Here is a 22,131-nt window from a genome sequence, read left to right on the forward strand (position 1 = left end):
CCCTTTCCCACACTCACTCTCCTCCTCCCTGCTTGTCTGGTCCTGGACGATATTGATATGGACTTTGTGTCTTTCTTTCTTGCCTCTTGACCTCATCTTATTTCTTACATTCTTACTTTTTTTTGGTATTTTTTAATATTTCTCCAATGCTAGATTTATACAAACTTAAATATCTCAATATTTGTTCTATTTTCTAATGCAGGATCTGCTGCAGGGCAACACGGTAAAGCAGCATAAGGAAACAAATGAAAACAAAAATGAACAGTCATGCTTATTTTCATATCCCGGTGGAGAGAGAGTTTTTACGAGTTTGAATTAAAGCCACATGTGGTCTCTCTTTCTGCGGGGCCCTGATGTAACCATTTAACATTCTACTTTGCTTTTTGTGTCGCCATGATTTTGACAGACACAAGCACGAATTCCTGAGTAAGAATTGAATATAGAATGCCACTGACTCATACTGCAGTATACGTTTTAATGGCCACCCTGCCTGCTCTACAATTCTGCTAGCAAGAATTTCCAACTTATTAAAGTTGGGAAAAAGCAGAAAGTGTCCTGCTGCTGTCGATGTGATTTGATACCATGCATGTCAGTGTATTGATCATATTTCAAAAGCCGAGTCTGGACTATTCGCAAGCTTTGTTATGAAATCATTAGAGTGAAGCGCTGTCAAGGGAATGGTCAAGGTCTCCTCTCCTCCACACAGATTAATGGCACCGAGGTTGCCTCTGTGTGCACCCAGAGTGCTCTGTGCAGCCTCTGCAGTGGAGAGGGGCCTATCCACATCGGCACGCTGCCTGACTGATCAGAGATGGCAGATGGGGTCGGCTGTTGTGTCTGCTGTTGCTTGTGTGTTGCTCAGCTGTTACTAGGCCACAGCATCCCCTCCCCTGGATCTGATTTCACAGTGGAAATATCACCTTCTATTTCCTGGACGGGGCCAGGCATGCCGGTTTGGCAGGCGGTGTTGAGTTAGTCGTAGGCTCTTCTCTCTGGCAACAGCAGTAGTAAATGTTCTTTTTTTGGTGCATTGATCCTGCGATATTTTTCTCAATAATTCCTGGAGGGGAAGCAGCAGCATTCCAACAATATTTTGATTTTGATGCATTTCAATTTGATTGGTCACAGAGATAATAAGGGACCTCTAACTGTAGATAAAAGCCACAGTCAAGTCCAACCACTGTTGTTATTTTTATAGATTTTGTTTCCCAAGCAATGATAATAAATAAAACCTAACACTGATCCACCATTTCAACTCCGGAGACTATTAAGCGCTCTATGCAGGTTTATGCATCATCATGATGCATAAAGAGACATGATGCATCAAAGTATACTGCCCCCTTGAACCCTTCAGACGCCTGGGACGGTCAGCATTGAACCCACAGGCCAGGTATCTCTCTGCAGCCTCACCTGCTGCCCCAGTGCTGCATGTCGCAGAACTGAAAGAGAACAGAACACAACCCGTATTTATAGCAGCTCCAGTTCCCTGATAAGGGGAAATGAATTTTTCATTAGCTTCGAAAAAGGAGAGTGGAGAGTTAAAATTTCATCAGGGCCTCTCTCTCCGGCTGAGCCCTCTCCTCCCCTCAGGTTGAGAGCAATTTACAGGAAGGCTGAGAACACGGTTCACTGTTTGTTGCACCTCTGCTTCTCCACTGGATTGGACCTGAGGGAGCCCTGTCAGCGGATCATTGCTCCACGCTTCATTTCAGCCTCCCTCTCCTTCCCCACCTGCTTTTCTTCTGTATCAGCGGTGCAGATGCTGAGTGCTGACTGAGGGCACTACCTGAGCTGTTATGTAACAGTTACAGTATGCTGTCTTGCTCTCTGGGGCCCATTTGTGAGCCTATGCCTGCTGAGTCACTCTTGGCCTTGAATGTAGTTTTAATTATGAAGCAGATGTCTGATGCTTTGATATGAAAAGACCACTGCAGGACCTCTAAATATTACATCTTTGAGCTATTGTACTGTTTTATGGTATGATAGCATTTATTGGCAGCGTGAGCAACAGCAGAGGATAACGGAATAGACGGCTCTGGAAACTGAAAGCTCTTTAAAACAGAGGTTTAGTCATTCATTGCAGACTGCAGTCTATAGAGAGCCCCAAGCGCCATGCTGGAAGTCAGAAGAAGAGACTACTCCTGAAAGAATTTCAACTTCATCACAAAACATTTCACAGATCATGCTTCTGATTTTGCTTTTCCACATCGTTTAATTTTGCAGAGCAAATGTTGCTTATAAAAAGGTGTCACTGTAGAGTGTATGGATGGGCCCAGAAGGAGACAGAGCAAACAAACATGTCTGTCACTCTGACCGTGAAGCCAGCAGGGAGCCAGCTGCCTCTGATCCCCTGGGCCTGCAGTCAGTAGGCCCGACTGCCTCGTAACATCCATCAAGCATGTGTGACTTTTCTATTGGGCATTTACAAATGTATTACTAATTGTCTAACTTACTTCCAGTTTGAGCTCTACATTACTTCAATATGGTTATGACTTTCTTTTACTCTTATTGAAGATTTAAGGGCCCTATATTTGTATACATATGCATGAAACTGTAGGGATAGTTTGGATGTTTTGAGGGGTTGTATGAGATACTTATCCAGTGTATAGGTCAGTGTATTACCTACAGTAGATGAAGGTCGCCACATCAGTACCAGCATGTGAGCAAAGCAATGTACTGCTGTGGACATGCAGCAGCTAAACATATGTTAGCCACCTAAAAAAACTAACAATATCAGTTTAAGTGTTAGCTATATATGGAATATTTTCACAGCTTTACCCTTTCAGACGGGGAACAGCTGTTACAGTATCTATGCTCTCTTAAAAGCCACCAGGCTCCATTGACAAATACAGTAAGTTTACATCGCAGAACACAGGAGTTGCTGGTCTACCGCTGCCTCGATCTTTTAGTTAGTTTGTGTTATTGTGTGACTTTGGTGTTTTAAAGGGTTAGTTCGGATTGATCTAAGTTGCACAATTACACAAACTAACTAACAGATCGAGGCAGCGGTAGACCAGCAACTCCCGTGTTCTGCGATGTAAAATTACTGTATTTGTCAATGGAGCCTGGTGGCTTTTAAGAGAGCATAGATGTGAGGAACACTTAAACTGATAGATTTTTTTTTAAGTGACTAAAACACAGCTGCCCCTGTCCACAGCAGTACACTGCTTAGCTTCTTCTAACTGGGGAATGGCCGAACCCAATCTACTGTCTACAGATAAGTACCTCGTACAACCGCACTGCAAAAAATCGGAATTATCCCATTTGGTTTACATTCAAGTAATTACACGCTATGTGGGTAGGCTAGGTAAGTAGATGGGCATTTGCTTAGGCGCCTAGATTAGCCCAACATGCAAATGATGAAAGTCATACTACTGGTAAGCAGCTCTTTCTCTGTGTCTATAGGGGGAATGCAATGCCCCTATAGCATCTGCAGAATGAGACAGAGCCATTTCCCCACAAGGGCCTCTCACTCATTCTCCGCTGCCTTGCCTCCTGGTCGATTCAGCCTACAGCATAGCTGAGAAGCCACACATACTATCTGGGGGGACATTTTCGGGCTAATTATACATCCAAATGCATCACCACAAGTCAGAAAGTAGGATAAACATTTGCAGCGAAAGTTACATAAGCTTGTATGATATTCATACACATTGTGTGGTGCAGTGTTTGATTTGGACACTCGTATTATGACTCTCAGAACATTGTGTTGCTGCACAGGAGAGCGGAGTCTGTTCAGTGTTTCACTTAGTCTGTCTGACTCTCAATCAGTCTGCTCTGCATCTATCACTGTGTTGCATGCCTGCAATGATGATGTAAGCTCCTAAGAAATGGGTAATGACAGGTTTTGCTGCACTGATAGAATGCAGATATGATGGTTTAAACAGCTCTTAACTTGCTTGCTCCTTTTCAGTGTTTGTTCTTTATATCCACCACACAGTCTGAGAGAGTTCATTTAGCCTGTTTTGAGCAGGATTTGAACAATAGCCAGCTCATATGTTTGTATATTTATTGAATATATAGAATTTCTGATGTTGAGCTGCAGCCTCTCTTTGTTCCTTACCGTTTATTAATTTCCCATCTTTGTCTGTTTTGTATATTTTATTACAGACGTACTCTGGCCTGTTCTGTGTGGTTATCAACCCTTACAAGAACCTGCCCATCTATTCAGAGAACATCATTGAGATGTACAGAGGGAAGAAGAGGCACGAGATGCCTCCACACATCTATGCCATCTCTGAGTCAGCATACCGCTGCATGCTTCAAGGTACGGCAGACCGTTGTTTTCCTCAAATTGATCTTTTATCTTGCTTTTAAAACACAACTCACTGTTATTATTGGTCTGAATTGACAGTTTTATAAAAATAATGTGTCATGATGATCGTGCATGATAGTGCTTTACAATGCTTTATCGATGAATCTAAGAATAATTAAGTGTTTTTTCAGTTGTTGCATGACTGTTATCGTCCCGGTGCAGTTAAGATGGAAACCTGCGTGTGCTCATTTAGCAGGGAGTTTAGCTCACTTGCAGGCAGCATGGGGTTTGGCTGCATTGCCCAGGCGATTAGTGTGTGAAGAAAGTGTGTGAAAGGTCACAGGGTCAGAGAGGATGTGACATCATTGATCATGTCTGAGAAGTCTGCAGACATTGACGGGGTCAAGTAGAAGATCTTTCCAGCTGTATCACCAGTGTCAGGTGCTTAATTGTTAACTGCATGGTAATAAGAGGCTGTTCACACCATCCATCAACACTGTAAACTCGGCAAAGGATTTACGATTGAAGTGTAACGTTGCATTGTTCATACTAAGCTTGTTTTCTGTAGTTTTGGCGAGTGGTATGCTATGCTTATGTAACTTTCTGTCTTTTCTCCAAACCATGAACTCAGGTCTTTTTTGAAGCACTGTAACTTTTTTCCAAGCCCTCAAGTTCAAATTCAAAATCAATTCATAGAGATGTCGTTATTTAAGAAGTTGGATTTGTGCAGCTGTACATCCTTATTTGGGGTTTGCTCACAAAGAAAAGGACAATAGTGAGATTAGGGATGCAGGATATAAAGTCTCTCCTGTAGTGGAATAACATATTATAACTGTTATTGTGATAGGCCCACTGGCAGATGCAGACATAACATTTTTAAAATGTACACATTCACTGGGCAAAATAAGAATTTACTTCAACTCAGGTCACATGTAAAGCATATTATATTTATTTATTAATTAATATCACATTGGAGGAATCTTTCATTTCTGGCCGATGCCGATAATTTCATTGTTCAAGTCTCTATCTGCCGATAACGTAGGTCTGGGCGATATGGATAAAATAAAATATCACGATATAGATATTGCGACAATATTGTAGTGTTGACTATTTGTACATTATCATCAGTAATGTGGATATAATGACTAAGTGGGTAAAGGAATATAATAGAACAGCTATGACAGTCTAGTAAGTTCAGAAAATGACATCACTTTACTGTAATGCAGCCTTTAAAACCAGGAGATGACAACACATGTGCGATATCACAATATCAATGTAATATCCTACAATGACGTGCCAATATCTGAGATACTCCTAAAAGCTTTATTTTTGAAAATCAAATGTTTGTGTCTGAATTACCCGACAGCTCGACTCAAAGGTACACTTTTGTTTTTCCCATTTTTTGTGGTGGTCTATATTTGGTTTCTCCAGTATGTCAGCATATACTGCTATGACACTGATATGGAAGACAGCCTCTCTCTGGGCTTCAGATAAGAGTGTCTTGCTGCAAGGGGCGAGGGTGAGATCCATGAGCTCCTCTTAGCGTGGGTGGTGAGAGGCTTGTCTGTGAGGGCAGTGGACCACTGCTAAGCTGGTCCAGGCCACAAACTGCAGTTGCTGCATTCTCAAAATTCTAGCTAGTTTACAGTTTATATTATGTCAAGTCATCCTGATGAAGATAGTCGAAAACAATCGAGGGAAAAAAGTATACTGTATTATATTGAAATGTGTAACTTGTTTTGAAACTTGCACTGGGCTGTGTGTGCATTATCAAGAACATGTTTACAAACTAGAGATCCACAAGAAACAGCACCGTGTCCCACTTTGGGTCTGACTCATTGTTTTTGAATCTCTGATGTAGAAGAACTGCTGTGATAAGCAGAACCTTTCTGACAGCATATCAGTGTTTAGACAGCCTCAGCCTCTCTGCTGTGGGCCATCACTGTCACAGCTTTAGTTTCTCCCTTTGTGTTGTTTCACATCTGAAGGATTTGATTCTTTAAATAGAAATGTTTCTCTTGGCTTTTACTTTTTAATTTGTCCCAACATACTTCCGCCTTGATGTGACATTGTCACTGATTGGCCGGTTGACCTCCGCAGCTGCGGCTGTAAAGCTCCAGTGTGTCTGACTGATGTGCTGGAGACTCCCTGTCATTAGATGCCCTCTGGCAGTTTTTTGGGCTTCGGTCTCAGCAGGCTGGGTCTCCACACAGCAGAGACTTTGACTGGAACCCCTGGCTGAGCAGGGTCACACTGTGCGTCTCATGTAAGCATACGAGCCCCAAAGCAAAGCAAACTATATTAGTTAGGTATCATATGGTGCTAATGTCCAAATCTTCTTAAGTCACTAATGTTCTCCTGAATCATACAACTAATCCTCCTGTTTGCATCTCTAGTGTTGCACTTATCATACAAATATAGCTTTTATAATAACCACAAAGAATAACACACGCACTCCTCCCACCCTATTATCACTATGAGAGATGTTTGTCTGGATATGGTACGCCTGTTTTGCACCACCATTCTTCTCCATGACCCCCTTTTCCCTGTCGCCGGTGTTCATTCTGTGTCCCTGACATGGGGCCGGGCCGAGGCAGCCAGTGGAACGAGGTCATCGCTGTCCCAGCTTTCCATACCATGCTGTGCTAAATTCTACAAGCTGAGTCACCGTCGAGTTGTCGCAGTCGTCCGAGCAGCCCATTTACCCTGCGCAGGGGTGCGTCACCATGGATACCTGCGTGTGAATGTGTGTGTGCGACCAAAATAACCTTCCCCTGGGATCTCAAATAGAGGTGTCACTTGGTGAGTGACAGTATTTTAGGCGGCAGCCAGGAGGGACTTGTGTGTGTTATTGACTGGATCTCCTTCAGTCTGTTTAGTGTGGTTAATGTCCTGTTCAGGGTGAGAAGAGCTGACCGAAGCTTTTGCTAACTATTTAGGATCTCTTACCGTTTTATAATTGCTTTCTTTCTTCTCTCAGTGACTAGAGTAGCTGGCCTCTCTCATTTCCACCCCATTCTTTGCTTTACTTACTAGTTTGCTCAATCTTCTCCTCTCTCCTTTTCTTTCTTTCTTTCCTTCAACCAGAATGTTCTGGCTTGGAAGACGCTGAAGAGGAAAATTCCCCACATCATTAAAGGCATTCTGGTCGCCTTTCACTTAACATGAAAAATACAAATCGCAGCTCTGCTGGAAGCTTTGCAGTGGCTCCGTTTGCTTTGTTCTTTGCTTCTCCTCCTTTGATCAGGAAACACAGGAGGACAAGTGTGTGGAATGTCCACCTTCTCATCCCGCCTCCTCGTCAGGATGCAGCCAGCGTTGCCATGGCTAGGCCTCTGTTTAACTGACAACAGTGTGTGTCCCCACTTTCTCTTATTTCACCCCTCAACTAGCCAGACCACATGGCTTCGTTTCTGGCAGATGCACTGCGTCTGTGTGTATGCTATTGTGTTTGTGTGTTTTGCAGTTGTTGTTTTGTGTTCTTCATTTTTCATTAGTTAATTGTCTGTCTCTGGCTCATGCTGCTGTTTCTCAGTTGACAGATTATGCAGACTTACACTCAGGTGGCCCTGTACAGTCACTGCAGCTGAGTGTACTCAAGAAACCACAGGGTTTTAACAGGGCTGCTCATTATTTTCTGAGGTGAATGCCACAGATAGCTTTGCACATACCACTGTATAATAGCAGACCTCATTTTTCAAAAGCATCAAACATGTAAAACATTTAACCCAAAGGCAAGGCAAACATTGGGTTTGCAGCTTGGCAAAAAAAAGATACTGGAAAAGCACGCACTGCAGTGGGATTTCTCTAGATTAGTGCCAGTCTTGCAACTCCACCCCATGGTCAAGGTTTTGGAGCAACACAGATGGCACTGTTGGCACAACATGTTCAGTAATGTCTGAATAAAGAGAAGCATGACACTGCTCTCGCCAACATGTTCATGTTACAGCGTTGCATGTTTGTGCATAATCCCCATATACACCTGGCAGTCACATGTAATATGTATCTGGATAAAGAAAATCGCATGTTAATGCCAAATGTAAATGCACACAGAGTGCGTTGTGATTGGAATGCGATTGGATCGACCAGACCTCGACTGGAGGAGGTGTTATTGCGTGCGTCGTGATCTTGGATCTCAGCCAGGTAGAAAGCAACTGTGCAGTTTGACCACATTCTTGAGAAGGTGCAAATAGGGCAAAATGGTGAGTTTATGACCGGGAAGAGGGGCCGCATTTAACTTTTATTGCTGCAGTGTGTTCAGGCTGCCCTCCTCTCAATGCACTGGCATCTTTAACTGGTCAATACTGTCGTGTCGTTGTTCGCTCACTGTAGATTTTCAATTTTTTACTAGTTAAACTTGTGGGGTGCAAGTTGCATTTGCTCCCACAGTATATAGCAAGGTCCTTGGTTGGGACAACATTAAACCACACTTGTAATCACAGCAAATATTCTGGTATTTGCCTGCTTTGCCATATTCGCCACCAGTTGTTATGGCATAGAAAATAATACTATTAATGCTAATTATTGCGGAGAGACATGCAATCCTGCAGTGTTCGGAGGTATACAACATATTCTCAAATAACATTTCATACCTGCAGAGAGAGTTACATTCTGTATTTTGTTTCCAGTAAAAATCATAAATCCTGCGTCACAACTGTAGATGCCTCCTATATATGAAAGTCTCTTATCCAGCAGAGCAAGAAGGGGATATTGGAGGTAACACAAGTCAGAGAAGTGGAAAATGTCTTGGAACACAGAGAGGAGAGGGAGGGCCATGCTGGGTGAGACAGGGGGGAGAGAAGATGGAATGTTGAAGGCCTTAATATTGAAGGGGATAGTGGGGCAAAAGGGGAACACTTTAATAGAGAGGGCAGACCCCTACAGACACGATCCACAGGATAGCTAGTGGAGATTTAAGAATAAAGAAGAGAGAGTAGCAAGGAAAGAAGACTGAAGAGCGGAAAACGAGGGAGTCAGGCGAAAGCAAGAGGGGGCAGAAGGGACAGAGTTATAGGGGAAACTGAGCAGAGGGTACATGGGAAAGGCAGAGGGGGCGGCCAGCATTGTGCCTCACAATGGGGGCTTTGTGCAGTCTGAAGGGGGCTGGGACCAGGGTTGTGTGTGTGTGTGTGTGTGTGTGTGTGTGTGTGTGTGTGTGTGTGTGTGTGTGTGTGTATAGACGGAGAGGCCTACAGAGCTCTTCCTTGGGAAATGAGGCCTCTTGTTGGGGCAGTGAGGGCTTGAGAGGAGGGCTGGTTGAGGGCACACCCAGGGCCTGAGTGACAAGACAGGTGGAGGGTCAATGGCGTGTGTGTGTGCGTGTGCGTGTGTCAGAGACTTTTTCCTGGTCTTCAAGAGGACTGTGTACTGGCTACAAGTTCAAGAGATGACTTTCAGACAAATGGGGAACCCTGTTCAAACAACATGCTTGCATGAGTTTACTGCAAACGCACTCTGTCCCACACACACACACACACACACACACACACACACACACACACACACACACACACACACACACACACACACAGGCAGATGCATTTATAATGGCAGACAGCTGTGGAGTTCATACAGGATAAAATCATATTTCTGTTTTGGGGTCATACATCAGGTCTGATTTATGCTTACGTTCCTCCCCACATGCAGACATATTTCCTACCTAACCTGGACAGGCCGTTTATTGGAAAAGCTGTGTGTCATGCATATGTATGTGACTGTCTTATGGAAAGAAAATTGAATCCTGGCTTTATCAATCCTTTTTTCTTCACATTCTTTAGACATTACAGGTTGATAGATTTCAGAGGCTTGGATGAAACAACAGAATAAGTATGCTAAATAGACTAAATCTATTTTACGTCAGTTATTTAGAGTATATATTATATATATATATATAGATATATATATAGACATTAGGTGAAACTTTCTGAGTATCCAGGTGAGCCAGGCCCACAGGTTACCTACGGTCCACCTATATATAAGATATTCAGTTTTACTTTGTGTGTGTGTTTACACATGTGTAGTCAATAGTCTTAGCTCTTAGCTGCCATGAAGCCCTGACCGGAAGGTGTGTGTTTGTGTGAGTGTGAGAGACAGTCGTATAACTGAGAGGTCGTGGTGAGATGATTTAAGGCAGAGCCTCTGTCATGTGTTGCCCTCGTTCTTGGATAGTGTTGTCATGAGAGACACATAGCATCGATTCCAGAAGCCTCGGCAGGACAGATAGTGTTACCTGACCGATGCTGTCACTGCCCTCTCACTGACACCCATAACGTTCCAACCCGCTGCAGGCCGGGAAGAAAAGCAGCTGCACAGCTGGCTGCTTGATCTATACCGGCCCTCTGTTTAATGAGCTACCGATGACATATGTGTATTTATTAATCTGTAAACTGAAGACATTCCCAAAAGTCTGCCGCCTATCCAAGACTGCAAATCATACCAATTCTTTTGTTGCACTTTCTTTATTAGAATTTCAAGAAACATAAACAATACAAAACTATATCAATATACAAACATAACAAGACAAAATAAAATATAATAAGATTACATACATTTTTTTAAGAAATATAAAAACATAAAAAATAATCTTTATTATAAAATGTAGAAGATCGTAAAACACACTTCATTCAAACTCAACAGAAACTAAATAAAACTCACCAGACCCACCTTGGTTAAGTCTTTCCACAGTTCCACCATCACGGTTGAATTAACCCTTTAATTCATTGAGTTAGATGTGAAAATGTGCCGGCTCTACACAAATCTTTCCCCTGCTGTGTCTCTCCCTGCCTCTCACTCGCTCTTCGGGGGCGGACTAATAAATGAGCAAAATAAAAAAACACAACCGGCTATTTTCTCGGCCAATCACCGACCCCATACTTTTTAAAATAGATATTGTTTTCTAAGGATACACATGCAGTTCTTTAAGCCAGTTAGCATGTATATTTACATTTTCCCATGATAGTGTTATCATCCACTGTGCTTGTGACAAGCACAGATCTAAAAAGATGTGCTCTTTCTTCCTTATCTTGTGTTCGTTTGGATAACAACCTAATAAGAAAAGCTTGGGCTCCATAGGTAATTGTATTGATAAAATGTCTTCGGTCATATATTTGACCTCTTCCCAGCACTTTATAAAAGTCTTATTACAAACTAAAATGTTCCCCTTGGATTATCCACTTCTCACGGCAATTTTACTTTGCAGTGACCTACTTTCACTTGTATTAGTCATAAACACTCTCGTGACCTTTTATCCCTTTTCCGATTCTTTTGACTTCCATCAGATAGAGTCAGACACTGCCACACAGTCTCACACTGAAACTGTTTCCCCTCTGTGACTGAAACCCTGCTCCCGCTTGTGTGTCTGGATTCCTGTGGGGCTACAGAGCTTAGCAGTGTGATATTAGAGGTGCCAGCATAAACACACAGGCGTACACCCGAAAACAGCCTTGTCCTGTTGGATTACGGCAGGCCTAGCCATCACAAAGAACCACTGTGGACCAAACAAGCCACCCGACGGCTTGCCATCTGCAATCGATTACATTGCCAAATACTTTCTACCGTATCTCCCGCAACTGCTTTCTCTCCCCTTTCATTGGCCTAAAGGCAACACCCAACAGCACAAGGCTATTTTTACACTCTTGCTAAGCATGCTGTTGTGCAGAATTTACGCTGTCTTAGAATAAACAAATTGTGCATTTGTCAGACTTATTGTGCACACTGCAGTTTAAGATATTCACGGTCTGTTGTATATATTTAGAGGATAACCTCAGCCTGAGTGTGTAAAATCTATCATTGACCGTTCAGCAGCAGTAGTGATTATGTGGATTATATTTCCATGGGACCCTTAACAGCCAATCCTTGTTGACAGTGACAGGCATGGAGAATGGATAAACAGGATGAAGTGTGACAGCAACAGGCGATCTGGGAGTCGTCAATGATGCTTCAAAGGAGTTGTTTCCAGGCAGACGTGATAAAAAGTAGGAAACCAGATTGTGGTCCTTCTGCTTTTTTTTGGAAAACAGCTAAACTCCTCGAACAGGCGGAGATCATGTATTTCATTCAAAAAGTTGATGCCGTGCACAAATCCGTGACTCACTCTGGATCGTAGCATATAACCCACTGTGCCGGAGTAACACTGCCTTGGCTCACACAGCTACGGTAGCCCTGAGGCAAGTGGCAAAATATCATTTTGGTGATCCACAAGTCTGTTCTAAAAACAATATTCTCCTGTGTTTATGACTTAAGAACAGGTGAAAATATGGTTTGCCAGGATAAATCCCTTTAAAAAAATGTTAAAGTCTGTGACACAGGTGGGGAAACAAAGTTTAAATAGTGGAAAAAACAATGTCATCCAGACTACAACTCATTTCGGCCACAAGAGGCCAAAGTGCACAACGTGCTCATGTTCTAAATAGGACTAAAAGCATTTATGTTTTCTTGCAGGTGAGTTTTAATTTCTCTCTTTAACACAAGGTAAATATATTGTGTGTTAGCAAGTTTTGTTGCATTACTGTTATGTCTTTCTTTGGGCTACAACTGTATTGAAATCGGTGCTAATCTGCAGCTTTTAGTCCTATTTTTTCACCTGTTTTCACAGATTTAAAAAAAAAAAACTAATTTAGGAACCTAGAAGGATTATCCTGGCAAAACCTTTTTTTCACCTGTTAAGTCATAAACACAGGAGAGAAAACTATTTATATCACACTCAGAAAATGGTCCATCAGAAGAAAGATACGCTGACTTGCCTCTCAAGGCTTCCGTAGACGCAGAAAGAGACAATTTATTTAATTACTTTTGTGTCTTTTGACAGAATCCTTAATTTCTCAATTGTATCCTCAGCTGGAAACATTTTTCAAAAACTGTGATGAACTTAGATTAACCACAGAGAAAGTAGTAGCATTGTAACAGCAACAAAAGAAAACAACTATAAATTCAGACTCCCTCTGTTAGGAATGTTAGTCTTCATGAGGATGGGTTAAATTGTCAAAGACAACAGAACTGAGTTTATTTGGAGCAATTATTGCTAATGAGTGCAATGTGATTAAAGTTTGTTTAGCCAAGAAAATGAACAATGGTCTGAATAGTGACCGAGTACATCACAGCAGAGAATAGACCCCACACTCCTCTTCGCTATGGTGGGAAATGAGAACACGAGTGTGTGTGTGTGTGTGTTTGTGCTCTGCTATTTGGACATTGTCTGGCTTCACCACTTTGCTCAGTGAACCAAAAGTTAGATGACGTGCCACTGTTGCCATGTCTCCCTGTTCTCCATGTAGTACTCTGTGTGTTTGTATGTTCACTGCCTCTTGCTCTCTGTACCTTATTGCACTTATCTTCATCTACAGCAAACCCAAGCTACACCTATTTCCACTTTTCAAACTGCATTAAACTGTCTGACTCCCACCCACACCAGATGTTATGGTCCCACTCACTTACTCCGGACTGGGAAGTTCCACTCCACCGTCAACACTCATATGTTGTCTCTGCTATGCTGCCATATAGCTGGCACATATCTTCAGGGCAACAGACACTTAATGCAGGGGAAATAGATATATTAAATTTCAAAGACTAATTATGCCAAGAATGTTTACCACAGCAGCCACACCTCTCCATGAGAAACACGTGGGACCTCCACACCTCTCACTCTCACACTTCCTCTCTATCGCTCCATCTATCTCGATACCCCTTTCTTTCTTTCCCAGACTTTTCTCATTTCACCCCTGCGTCAGAAGCATTTGAAAAATGTGCTTTGTGGGTCTTAAAAAAGGGAAACACTCAGACAGTATAACACAAGCCTTACAAGCCAAACTCAAGCCCACAGGACATGGGGCTGAGAAGCTGAATTTAACACGCGAGAGACTTTAACTTCCATATGTGTGCGACACTAATCATAGATTTACTGATTAAACTGGTAAACTCCATTGATCTTATCAAAGATAGCCAACATCAACTTGCAATGTAAACATTGGAGACTTGATGATGCAAAGGAAGTCATATGTCGTGTATTTGAGCTCACGGCTTGTGATAAAGGCCTCTGGGCTCCTGTGGTGTCTCTTGTCTTTTTCTACGGTAGGGCTGCATTATATATCTTTTTTCTTTTTACCGTCATAGCAATATCAATTCAACACACCGCAAAAGATATTGCACTCAGAGAGCATCAGTAGCAAACTGCACTTTAAAATGTAACTCGTTCTTTTTCTGATTGTTGCCTTTTGTGTTCACTTCAATATGTTGTAAAAAATTAGTTAAAATGTTTTCAATTCAACAAGCATTTTGTTGTATTTTAGCAGTATACTGAAAGCAGCAGGACTGAGTACACTTTAATATCACCTCATGTCGTACAGCCCTAATCTACGGCCAGTACCTGGTTAGCCTAGTTTAGCACAAAGATTACTAGCGCCTCTAAAGCTCACTAAATAACACGTTGTATAAATAAATAAATATTTTTGCTATTTTACTCATATCTGTCCATATTTAACGGACATTTATTTATTTGGGTTGAGTCCATTTTTCTTGGCTTCAAACAAACTGAAGTGTGTGTGCTCAACTGGGTGGAAGGTTTATCAGGATCATGTCATGCAGTAAAATCACACCGTCTAAAACCACTGTATGCGTGTCAAGTATTTTCTCTTTAACTTTGATATGCACCAACATACCCTGCTTCCTGTGGTCTGAAAGTGGCGAGAGAAAGAGGTGGAGAGGGAGACAAACAGGAGAGGTTAACATGCACCAAGAGAGGAAGCTCAAGGTGTAAACAGTGAGAATAGCTTCCTCTCTGCCTTTGTGTGTGTGTGTTGGATTTCTCTCTGCCCTCACACGCTCACTCACGTGGTCCCTCACACACTGCTGTCATTTCCGAGAGGTTGGGGACATTCACTAACCCATGATGACAGTCTATTTCCTGCCTGTGATCTCAGCTGCCAACTGCCATAAGTATCCCGAAACTGAATCAGAAGTACTGAAACACACTTAGGATTTCATTTGCAAGTATGTCAGCGGGTGACATGAGGTTATTTTTATCTGCATGCCGTTTTCTCGAATGTGCCCCGATGATCTTTCCCTCTGCTATCTCCATTTTCCTTTTTCATTCTTCTATCTGGTTCCACTTCCTTCCCACCACACCCCTCTCGCCTCACGCTCTTCCCTGTCCTGGGAAGTATTCACTTGTGCCAGATGCACAGGGGAACATTCTTTGACTGGCAGTGGGAGTTATGATGACCCCCACCCATTTGTTGAACATGCTTCATCTCACCTGCATAGTCTACATCGCTGCTTAAGACATTTTTGTTTCGGATGGGCACAAAGGGGGACTGTATTGTGCTTGATGATAAAAACAGCTCATAACCATAAAAACAGACATAACCTCTGCGTTATGACCCCCACCACACCTGCCCCTCATTTCCCCTTAATGTCCCTTCTGTTGCACCGCCAGCCTGCTGAAAACAACGCCTGCTCCACACCCAAGAGGCCCCAGTGCTGGTAGGGAGGGAAACCAGGGGGAATCTGAATTCCAGCACACAAACACACACACACAGACACACACAGACTGGTACACACATATGGCCAGTCAGCTCAGTGGGGCTGTCTGCCCTTCTGTTCGGAGGCTCATGAATGCCGATGAATGCCTAACTGGCAGCTGGTTCAACAGCGTTACAGTGACTAACCCAGTTGAGATGTTTAGTCACTCAGCGGTTGCAAATGGCCATATGCACAGAAAAGTACATTGTTGTACATGCGAGTCAAAATAACGTAATAATGTTCCTCAGCTGATATCATACATGGACCTGATACTTAAACATTTAACAAGTGACACTTTACAGTTTGATACAAATTGCTACAAATCTTATTTCCGTGCTCTTTGTAACGGGCAGAGGACCCGCAGTGTTGTGACCGCTGTAATGAGAGATGTATCTCTTCAACCTGTCACTCACTCTGGCCCGGAGAAATCATGTCGTCTACACTGTCAGTGTGACACTTATTTATATAATTATGACTTCAGTCCTACCTTCAAAGTTCCCTTGAGAAAAGTGATTGATGTGTTTGGACACACTGTTTTCCGTTTTAGACACTTTCAGTGTTCATTTTACACGCAACGTTCAGTTTACCCGTCATCACGGGGACCGCTACTCAACTTGTGAAAACAGTTGTACAATATCTTCTGTGGCTCTAAAGCTGTTCGAACAGAATGCAAGGTGAATTTTAGACGTGACGTGATTACTTACAATGTGAACGGAAAGACACGATTAGACATTTGCTTTTGGCAGTTAAAAATGTCTCAAATTAAAATGAAAATTCAAACAGCTGGGCTTTATAATTCTGCTTCATAAACATATGGAGGGAAGAGGACAGGGGAGAGTGGATGGAGGGACATGACAGAAGAGGAGCTCCTCTTCTGACTGATGTCCCTACATGAAAGATGTTGAGTTGCATTATGGGAAATGTAGGAGCCGTCTTCCTTGAAGCTTAATCCATCACTTATAGACCCCAAGTACTGTAAATACAAAGAGGTGTGATACTTTAATGTCCGCCTTTAGCCTGCCTTCTCCGTTACTTCGCTCCGCACGTGAATGAAGTGTTAGTACTACCGTAATAACTATTGGAGGATTGATTGCTTCTAAGTCTGTTTATCTTATCAAACCTGCTGTTGGAGGATGTAGCACATTACTCTCCCTAACTGTGTTTAATTTGCGTCTTATCGTAATCGGCCGGAAGCTTCAAAGTGACAGTTAAACACTGCAGGTACCCACAGACCAGAACACTTCCCAGATCACACTGATGGTTTGCTACTTCCACTGTCTGGGAATGTGAATGATTCTCACACACACAAACACACACACACACACACACACACACACACACACACACACACACACACACACACACACACACACACACACACATTCTTTGAGCTTTGTTCCTCTGGTTTTAAGTAGCTCTGGATTGTGTCCTCTGCTCTTGGCCTTTATGAGTAAGCAGGCAGCCATTTTTATATTACCTTTCAGTGTTTCCCCGTGGTTGCGTGCGTGTGCGCGGCGCGGTTTCTATTTAGTTCTCCTCTCCTTTCTTCCGCTCTGTAGGTGTGTGCGCAAGTGTGTGTGTCAGCTGCCAAGCCCCGCCCTTCGCAAAACGGAGCGACGGAGAGAATAAGTGAAATGTGAATAAGTAGATAGTACAAACTGAAACATGCACATAAATTAGATCAATAGCATAAGCGTTTAGTTTATTTAATAAAAGAGCACCTGTCAATGTGAAAAGTGAGTTGTGAAAAAAAATAAAAATGATAAGACCATTGTCTTGGCAGGGCGCCACACTGCCTTTGGACTAATGCAATCACCATATTCTACTGCGGCTATGAGGGAGTTGTGTGTGTGTGTAATTGTGTGTTACCCCCCCCCCCCACACACACACACACACACACACACATCTCAGTAGTTTATTAGAGAGCAGCTCTCCGGCTATCACTCAGGATTTCTTATGTGTGTGAAGTGGTTGCCATGGCACTGTACAGTTGCGTTTTACGACTTCATTTTGAAGCGAATTGTGAGAGCTCGAGCCCCAATGTGGAAAAAGTGTGTTACATCCTGCTCCAGAGACCCCAAAAGAGTGAAAATGATGCTTGCAAGGCGACTTCCATTGTTGTAACTCTCATAGCAGCATGTTCCTAATCAGAAAGTTGTGGTTTCTGTTTCTTTTTTATGTAAAATACTTTGAAAAGTGTGAGCATGAAGTGGTCAGCGAGTTTCTCTATACATAAAATAAGTCTGCATAGGAGGGGGCAAGGGCTGGGGTCAACATTTTCTTTTAGTTATCTTAGCCAATGTTATCACCAGCATGAGATTAATGAGAATACGCGTGAATGTAATCATAGATTGTTTGACAGCTGGATGATCAACATGCAGAGTTAACATTGAAACAATTAGGACTGCAGTTTGTGGTTTAGACTTTGGGTCTAACTGCATTAAACTGGAGCCATGCTGCTGAGGACCATTGACAATAAATGGACGTAATTATGATTCTTGTGTGCTAAGAATGTTTTTGTGCACTAAGGTTTGGTTTCAGCCGGCGATGAGGAGAATGTTTTTGGTGGTTGAGGTTAGGAATCCTCAAACCTTTTGAGCCTGGAGCCTAAATGAGAAATTTAGTTTCACACTTATTAAAACCAAGAAAAAAAGAAATGACTGTTGTTTGACAGAATTTCAAGGTTACCAATTTTGAGCCACAATTTAGATGACGGTGCCATTCTTTTTAGCCCATTAACTACAAATCACTTACAGTGAACAATACTGCTGATCCTTTTCTAATGCGTACCATAGTGTTATATAATGTGTGGAGCTTTCATAATACAATATATTGTCCTAATCTCTTGGCCATTTGTTGATCAAAATCACTTCATTTACTAAGAACGGGGAACTCCACATGTGACGAGTTAACAGTAGATTACATGTACAGTGTGTCAGGAGGGGGTGCGGAGGCTGTATAAGGTTAAATGAGGTCGATAATAGGGGGTTATTGTTACGATTGGGGCTTTTGTCGAGGGAGAGGGGGATCTGGAATGTGAAGAATGAGGGTTTGTTTAATCCTCGTGGGGGATAAATTATAAGCAGCAAAGGCAACCCTGCTGTGCAACACAGGCCCGTCTCCTACCACAAGAGTCTAAAGTGAGATTCGTGTATGGGTTTTGTGCACCCATGAAACAGACTGTGTGCAGTTGTTTGAATTGATTGGAGTGCAAAGTCGTCTAAGAAGTACGCAAAGTTTCATCATTCGTTTGAACTAATTAATATTTCATCACGTGCAATATTATTTAGATTCTTTAGACAACTATATGTTGACGTTTGAATGTTTAGGAAGGGGGTGCGCTTGCCCCGAAATGGTGACACAGATATGCCAAGGGAATTAATTAAGGGCGTATCTTAAAGGTGACGATATGTATCAATGTTTTCACTTTGCATCGCAGACATTTGACTGTTGATCATTGAATCAATACGACCATCCATATCAATGTATTGCTACACTCCTACTAATATTAATGAATGCAGTATACTAATTATTTTAATTAGTTTTCAGCCTTTTTGAAAACAGGAAACAAGTGTCACTATAGAACTGGAAATGCTTTGAACATCAGTTCAACGTTTTTAGAACTACTCTATCTTGAACATAGAGGTGAAGTAATTCACCCTAAAGTGAACTGTGGTAGCAATACTGATTGGTCTGAAAGCTGCCTTTTCATGTGCTGCCATTTAGATTTGTATTTAGCTTGTTTCCAAACAGACTGAACTGTGGTCTAACCTATAACTGTATAAATTAATGGGCCAACTTATTTCCATCTGACATTAACATTACCTAAATGATTGGCTGTGAGTTGTTGCGGAGGAAATAACAGTGCGGCTAAAAGTTGTGATGAGGTGATCAAATTGAAAACATCTGTTGGTGTGGTGAAGTGATTCTGTCTGCAGTAAAGTTCTGCTCTGTCGTGGTTTGAGTAATCTGGCTTTTCACCGTTCACCAGGGGAAAAGGGGAAATGAGAGCAGCAGAGTGAAAGAGGAAACACAAAGGGGGTAAAGATTTAGTGAGGCAGTAATGAGCTACTGGAAGGGAAGAGCATGCTCAGTTTGATTGGTCCACCTACGCCTAGCCAGTATGGCACCCTGGGTAAATATGACTCAGCAGTTAGTTGCCGTGGTGATCTAGGAAGCAGCAGCTGCCAAGGTGGGAGCACTGACCGGATGGACGCACGCACTCGCCCACTCAAACAGCACAGGTGACCATAGACAGTTAAAAGTGAATTTTAACTAAACTTCTTCATCACACAAAGAGTAACAACACAGTCAGATGATACAAAATGTAATTTTGAAACAAAGAACATCTTTATAATCACAAAAGATCTACAAGTGATATCAGTCTGATTGCTCTCCACTTGATGGACCAGCAGGTGTTTGATGGAAGAGGACACTTTTACAAAACTACCCTTCAGTCAGTATGTACTTGATGTTGTGTGACCTTACCACAGCCTGTACAGAAGAAGTGGACATAGTCTCCCATTTGTTTGTGCACTACCGTTTTTGAACCCTCGAGTTTGGCATTTCGCCATCTTGTGTTTTGCAACTAGACGTGACTTGAAAGGGTGGAGCTAAGTAGAACGAAAGCTGAACAAGAAGTTTTTGGAAAACCAAAATGTTACAATTAACTTTTATGAAGTGAAAACAAACTTTGAAAGGGTTAGAATAAACTTACGTTGTAAGAAGAAAACACGGACAACACCGTGTGGTAGCGACTTGTCAATCATAAATCAGCCACGCTCTAATGCATATTCCTTCTATATCGTCTATTTTACTCTAGTTGGGACCATAGTTCACAAAATGAACATCATGCTGTATTGAAGAAGACTTGAAACTAGCGATTAAGACCACAAACTGAATAGAAAAAGGTTTACTGAGGTAATAAATAAAGTGAGAAGTCGGGTCTTTTACTCATAGACTTCTATACAATCAGACTTCTATTCGTAGCCAGTGGAGTCCAGTGAGTAGAGAGAATGTAAGTTTTAGAGATCTTTTCAGACCCGGAGACTGCCTCTTGTACCTTACAGAAGAATATAATCACAGAGTAGTTGGTAGATTACAGGATTGACTGTCTATCAGGGAAAGAGCTGGAGGGATTAGATGTGGAGGTGATGGAGGTCAAATGGGAAGTATAAAGAGGGCTTCACAGGTCATTTGGGGAAACGGATGTCTGACGTGCAGAGAATGAAGGGAGAGTAGCTCTAATGGATGTCCAGGAGAGAGAGTGTGTGTGTGTTTGTGTGTGTGTGTGTGTGTGTGTGTGTGTGTGTGTGTGTGTGTGCTTGTGTGCTTGTGTGCTTGTGTGCTTGCTGACCCTTTTATTTTTCTTGTGCCGTTGCCATTCTCTTCCCATCAGCCAGGACTGATAGGTGGCCTGTGCACGTGTCACTTGGTCACAGACACACTCAAACACTCCCCACCCTCACTTTCATAAGTCCATCTGTTTCCTAGACGTTTGCCATTTCATGTCATGATCAGATCAATCAACAGGGGTCAGCTGAGGTCATCTTATGGCCCACACTGTCCAAACATAGCTTCATAATGATGCACACTTGTGAATACTGTATCGTTACATGTGAAAGGCTGGACTAACGTCACACATTTCTTCAGAACTCTTGTTGTTGTAGTTTTTGCCTGTAGAGCCATGTAATATCTATTACTGCTCATGTTGCCACAACTGCAAACAAATGACTGCTATTGCTGCCAGAGGAGCAGGAAAGACTTATCTGTCACATGGTGTTTATTAAGGCACCAGAGCAACACTTGAGCTAACTGCATGGGCATTTGGGCTGACTGCAGTTGTGGGCAGTTAGAAGGTCTAGGGTGGCACTTTAAATACAAATGACAAAATCATAATTTGTACCAGATTGTTTTCTCCATTCGTTGCAGATTGCATTCAAGAGCTAATTTCAGAAGCATGAGGTCACACATGCAAACTGGTCCCCTCTTTAATCATGTAAAGCTGACTTTTCCTCGGAGGCTGTCTACTGAGTGTGTATTGGGTTTTCATACTCGTGATAGGTTACGCAGTGTTGCGTGCCTCGAGTCCGGCGAGGCTGGAGGAGCAAGTGTAAGTGTGGCTGTGAAACACAGACAGGAAGAGTAATCAAACTTTGACCCGTGTTGCGAAGGCTACCTCATCATCAAGGGAGATGGAGCAAGTTCAAGTGAGCAGCTCATTCATCATTCCAAATATTACAGTAACACTAATCCAACACAAGTGTGTATACATTTGTTATATTTCTGCAGTTTTGTGTTTAAGCGTGTCTGCATTCATCATTTTTGGATGAGGAAAACCGACTCTCTCACACACACACACA

At 42.4% G+C, this 22,131-nt stretch overlaps 1 protein-coding gene across 6 annotated transcripts in view; it reads left to right on the forward strand.

Annotated features, from left to right (window-relative positions):
- LOC115011751 (myosin-10) overlaps window positions 1–22,131 on the forward strand; it is a 56,205-nt gene that overhangs the window by 4,665 nt on the left and 29,409 nt on the right. For all 6 annotated transcript variants that reach the window (XM_029436971.1, XM_029436970.1, XM_029436973.1 and 3 more), the window contains one exon: window positions 4,111–4,267. In XM_029436971.1, coding sequence (XP_029292831.1) covers window positions 4,111–4,267 — 157 coding nt within the window. The remainder of the gene's footprint in view (window positions 1–4,110; window positions 4,268–22,131) is intronic.

Source organism: Cottoperca gobio, chromosome 8 (genome assembly GCF_900634415.1).
Source record: "Cottoperca gobio chromosome 8, fCotGob3.1, whole genome shotgun sequence".
NCBI lineage: Eukaryota > Metazoa > Chordata > Actinopteri > Perciformes > Bovichtidae > Cottoperca > Cottoperca gobio.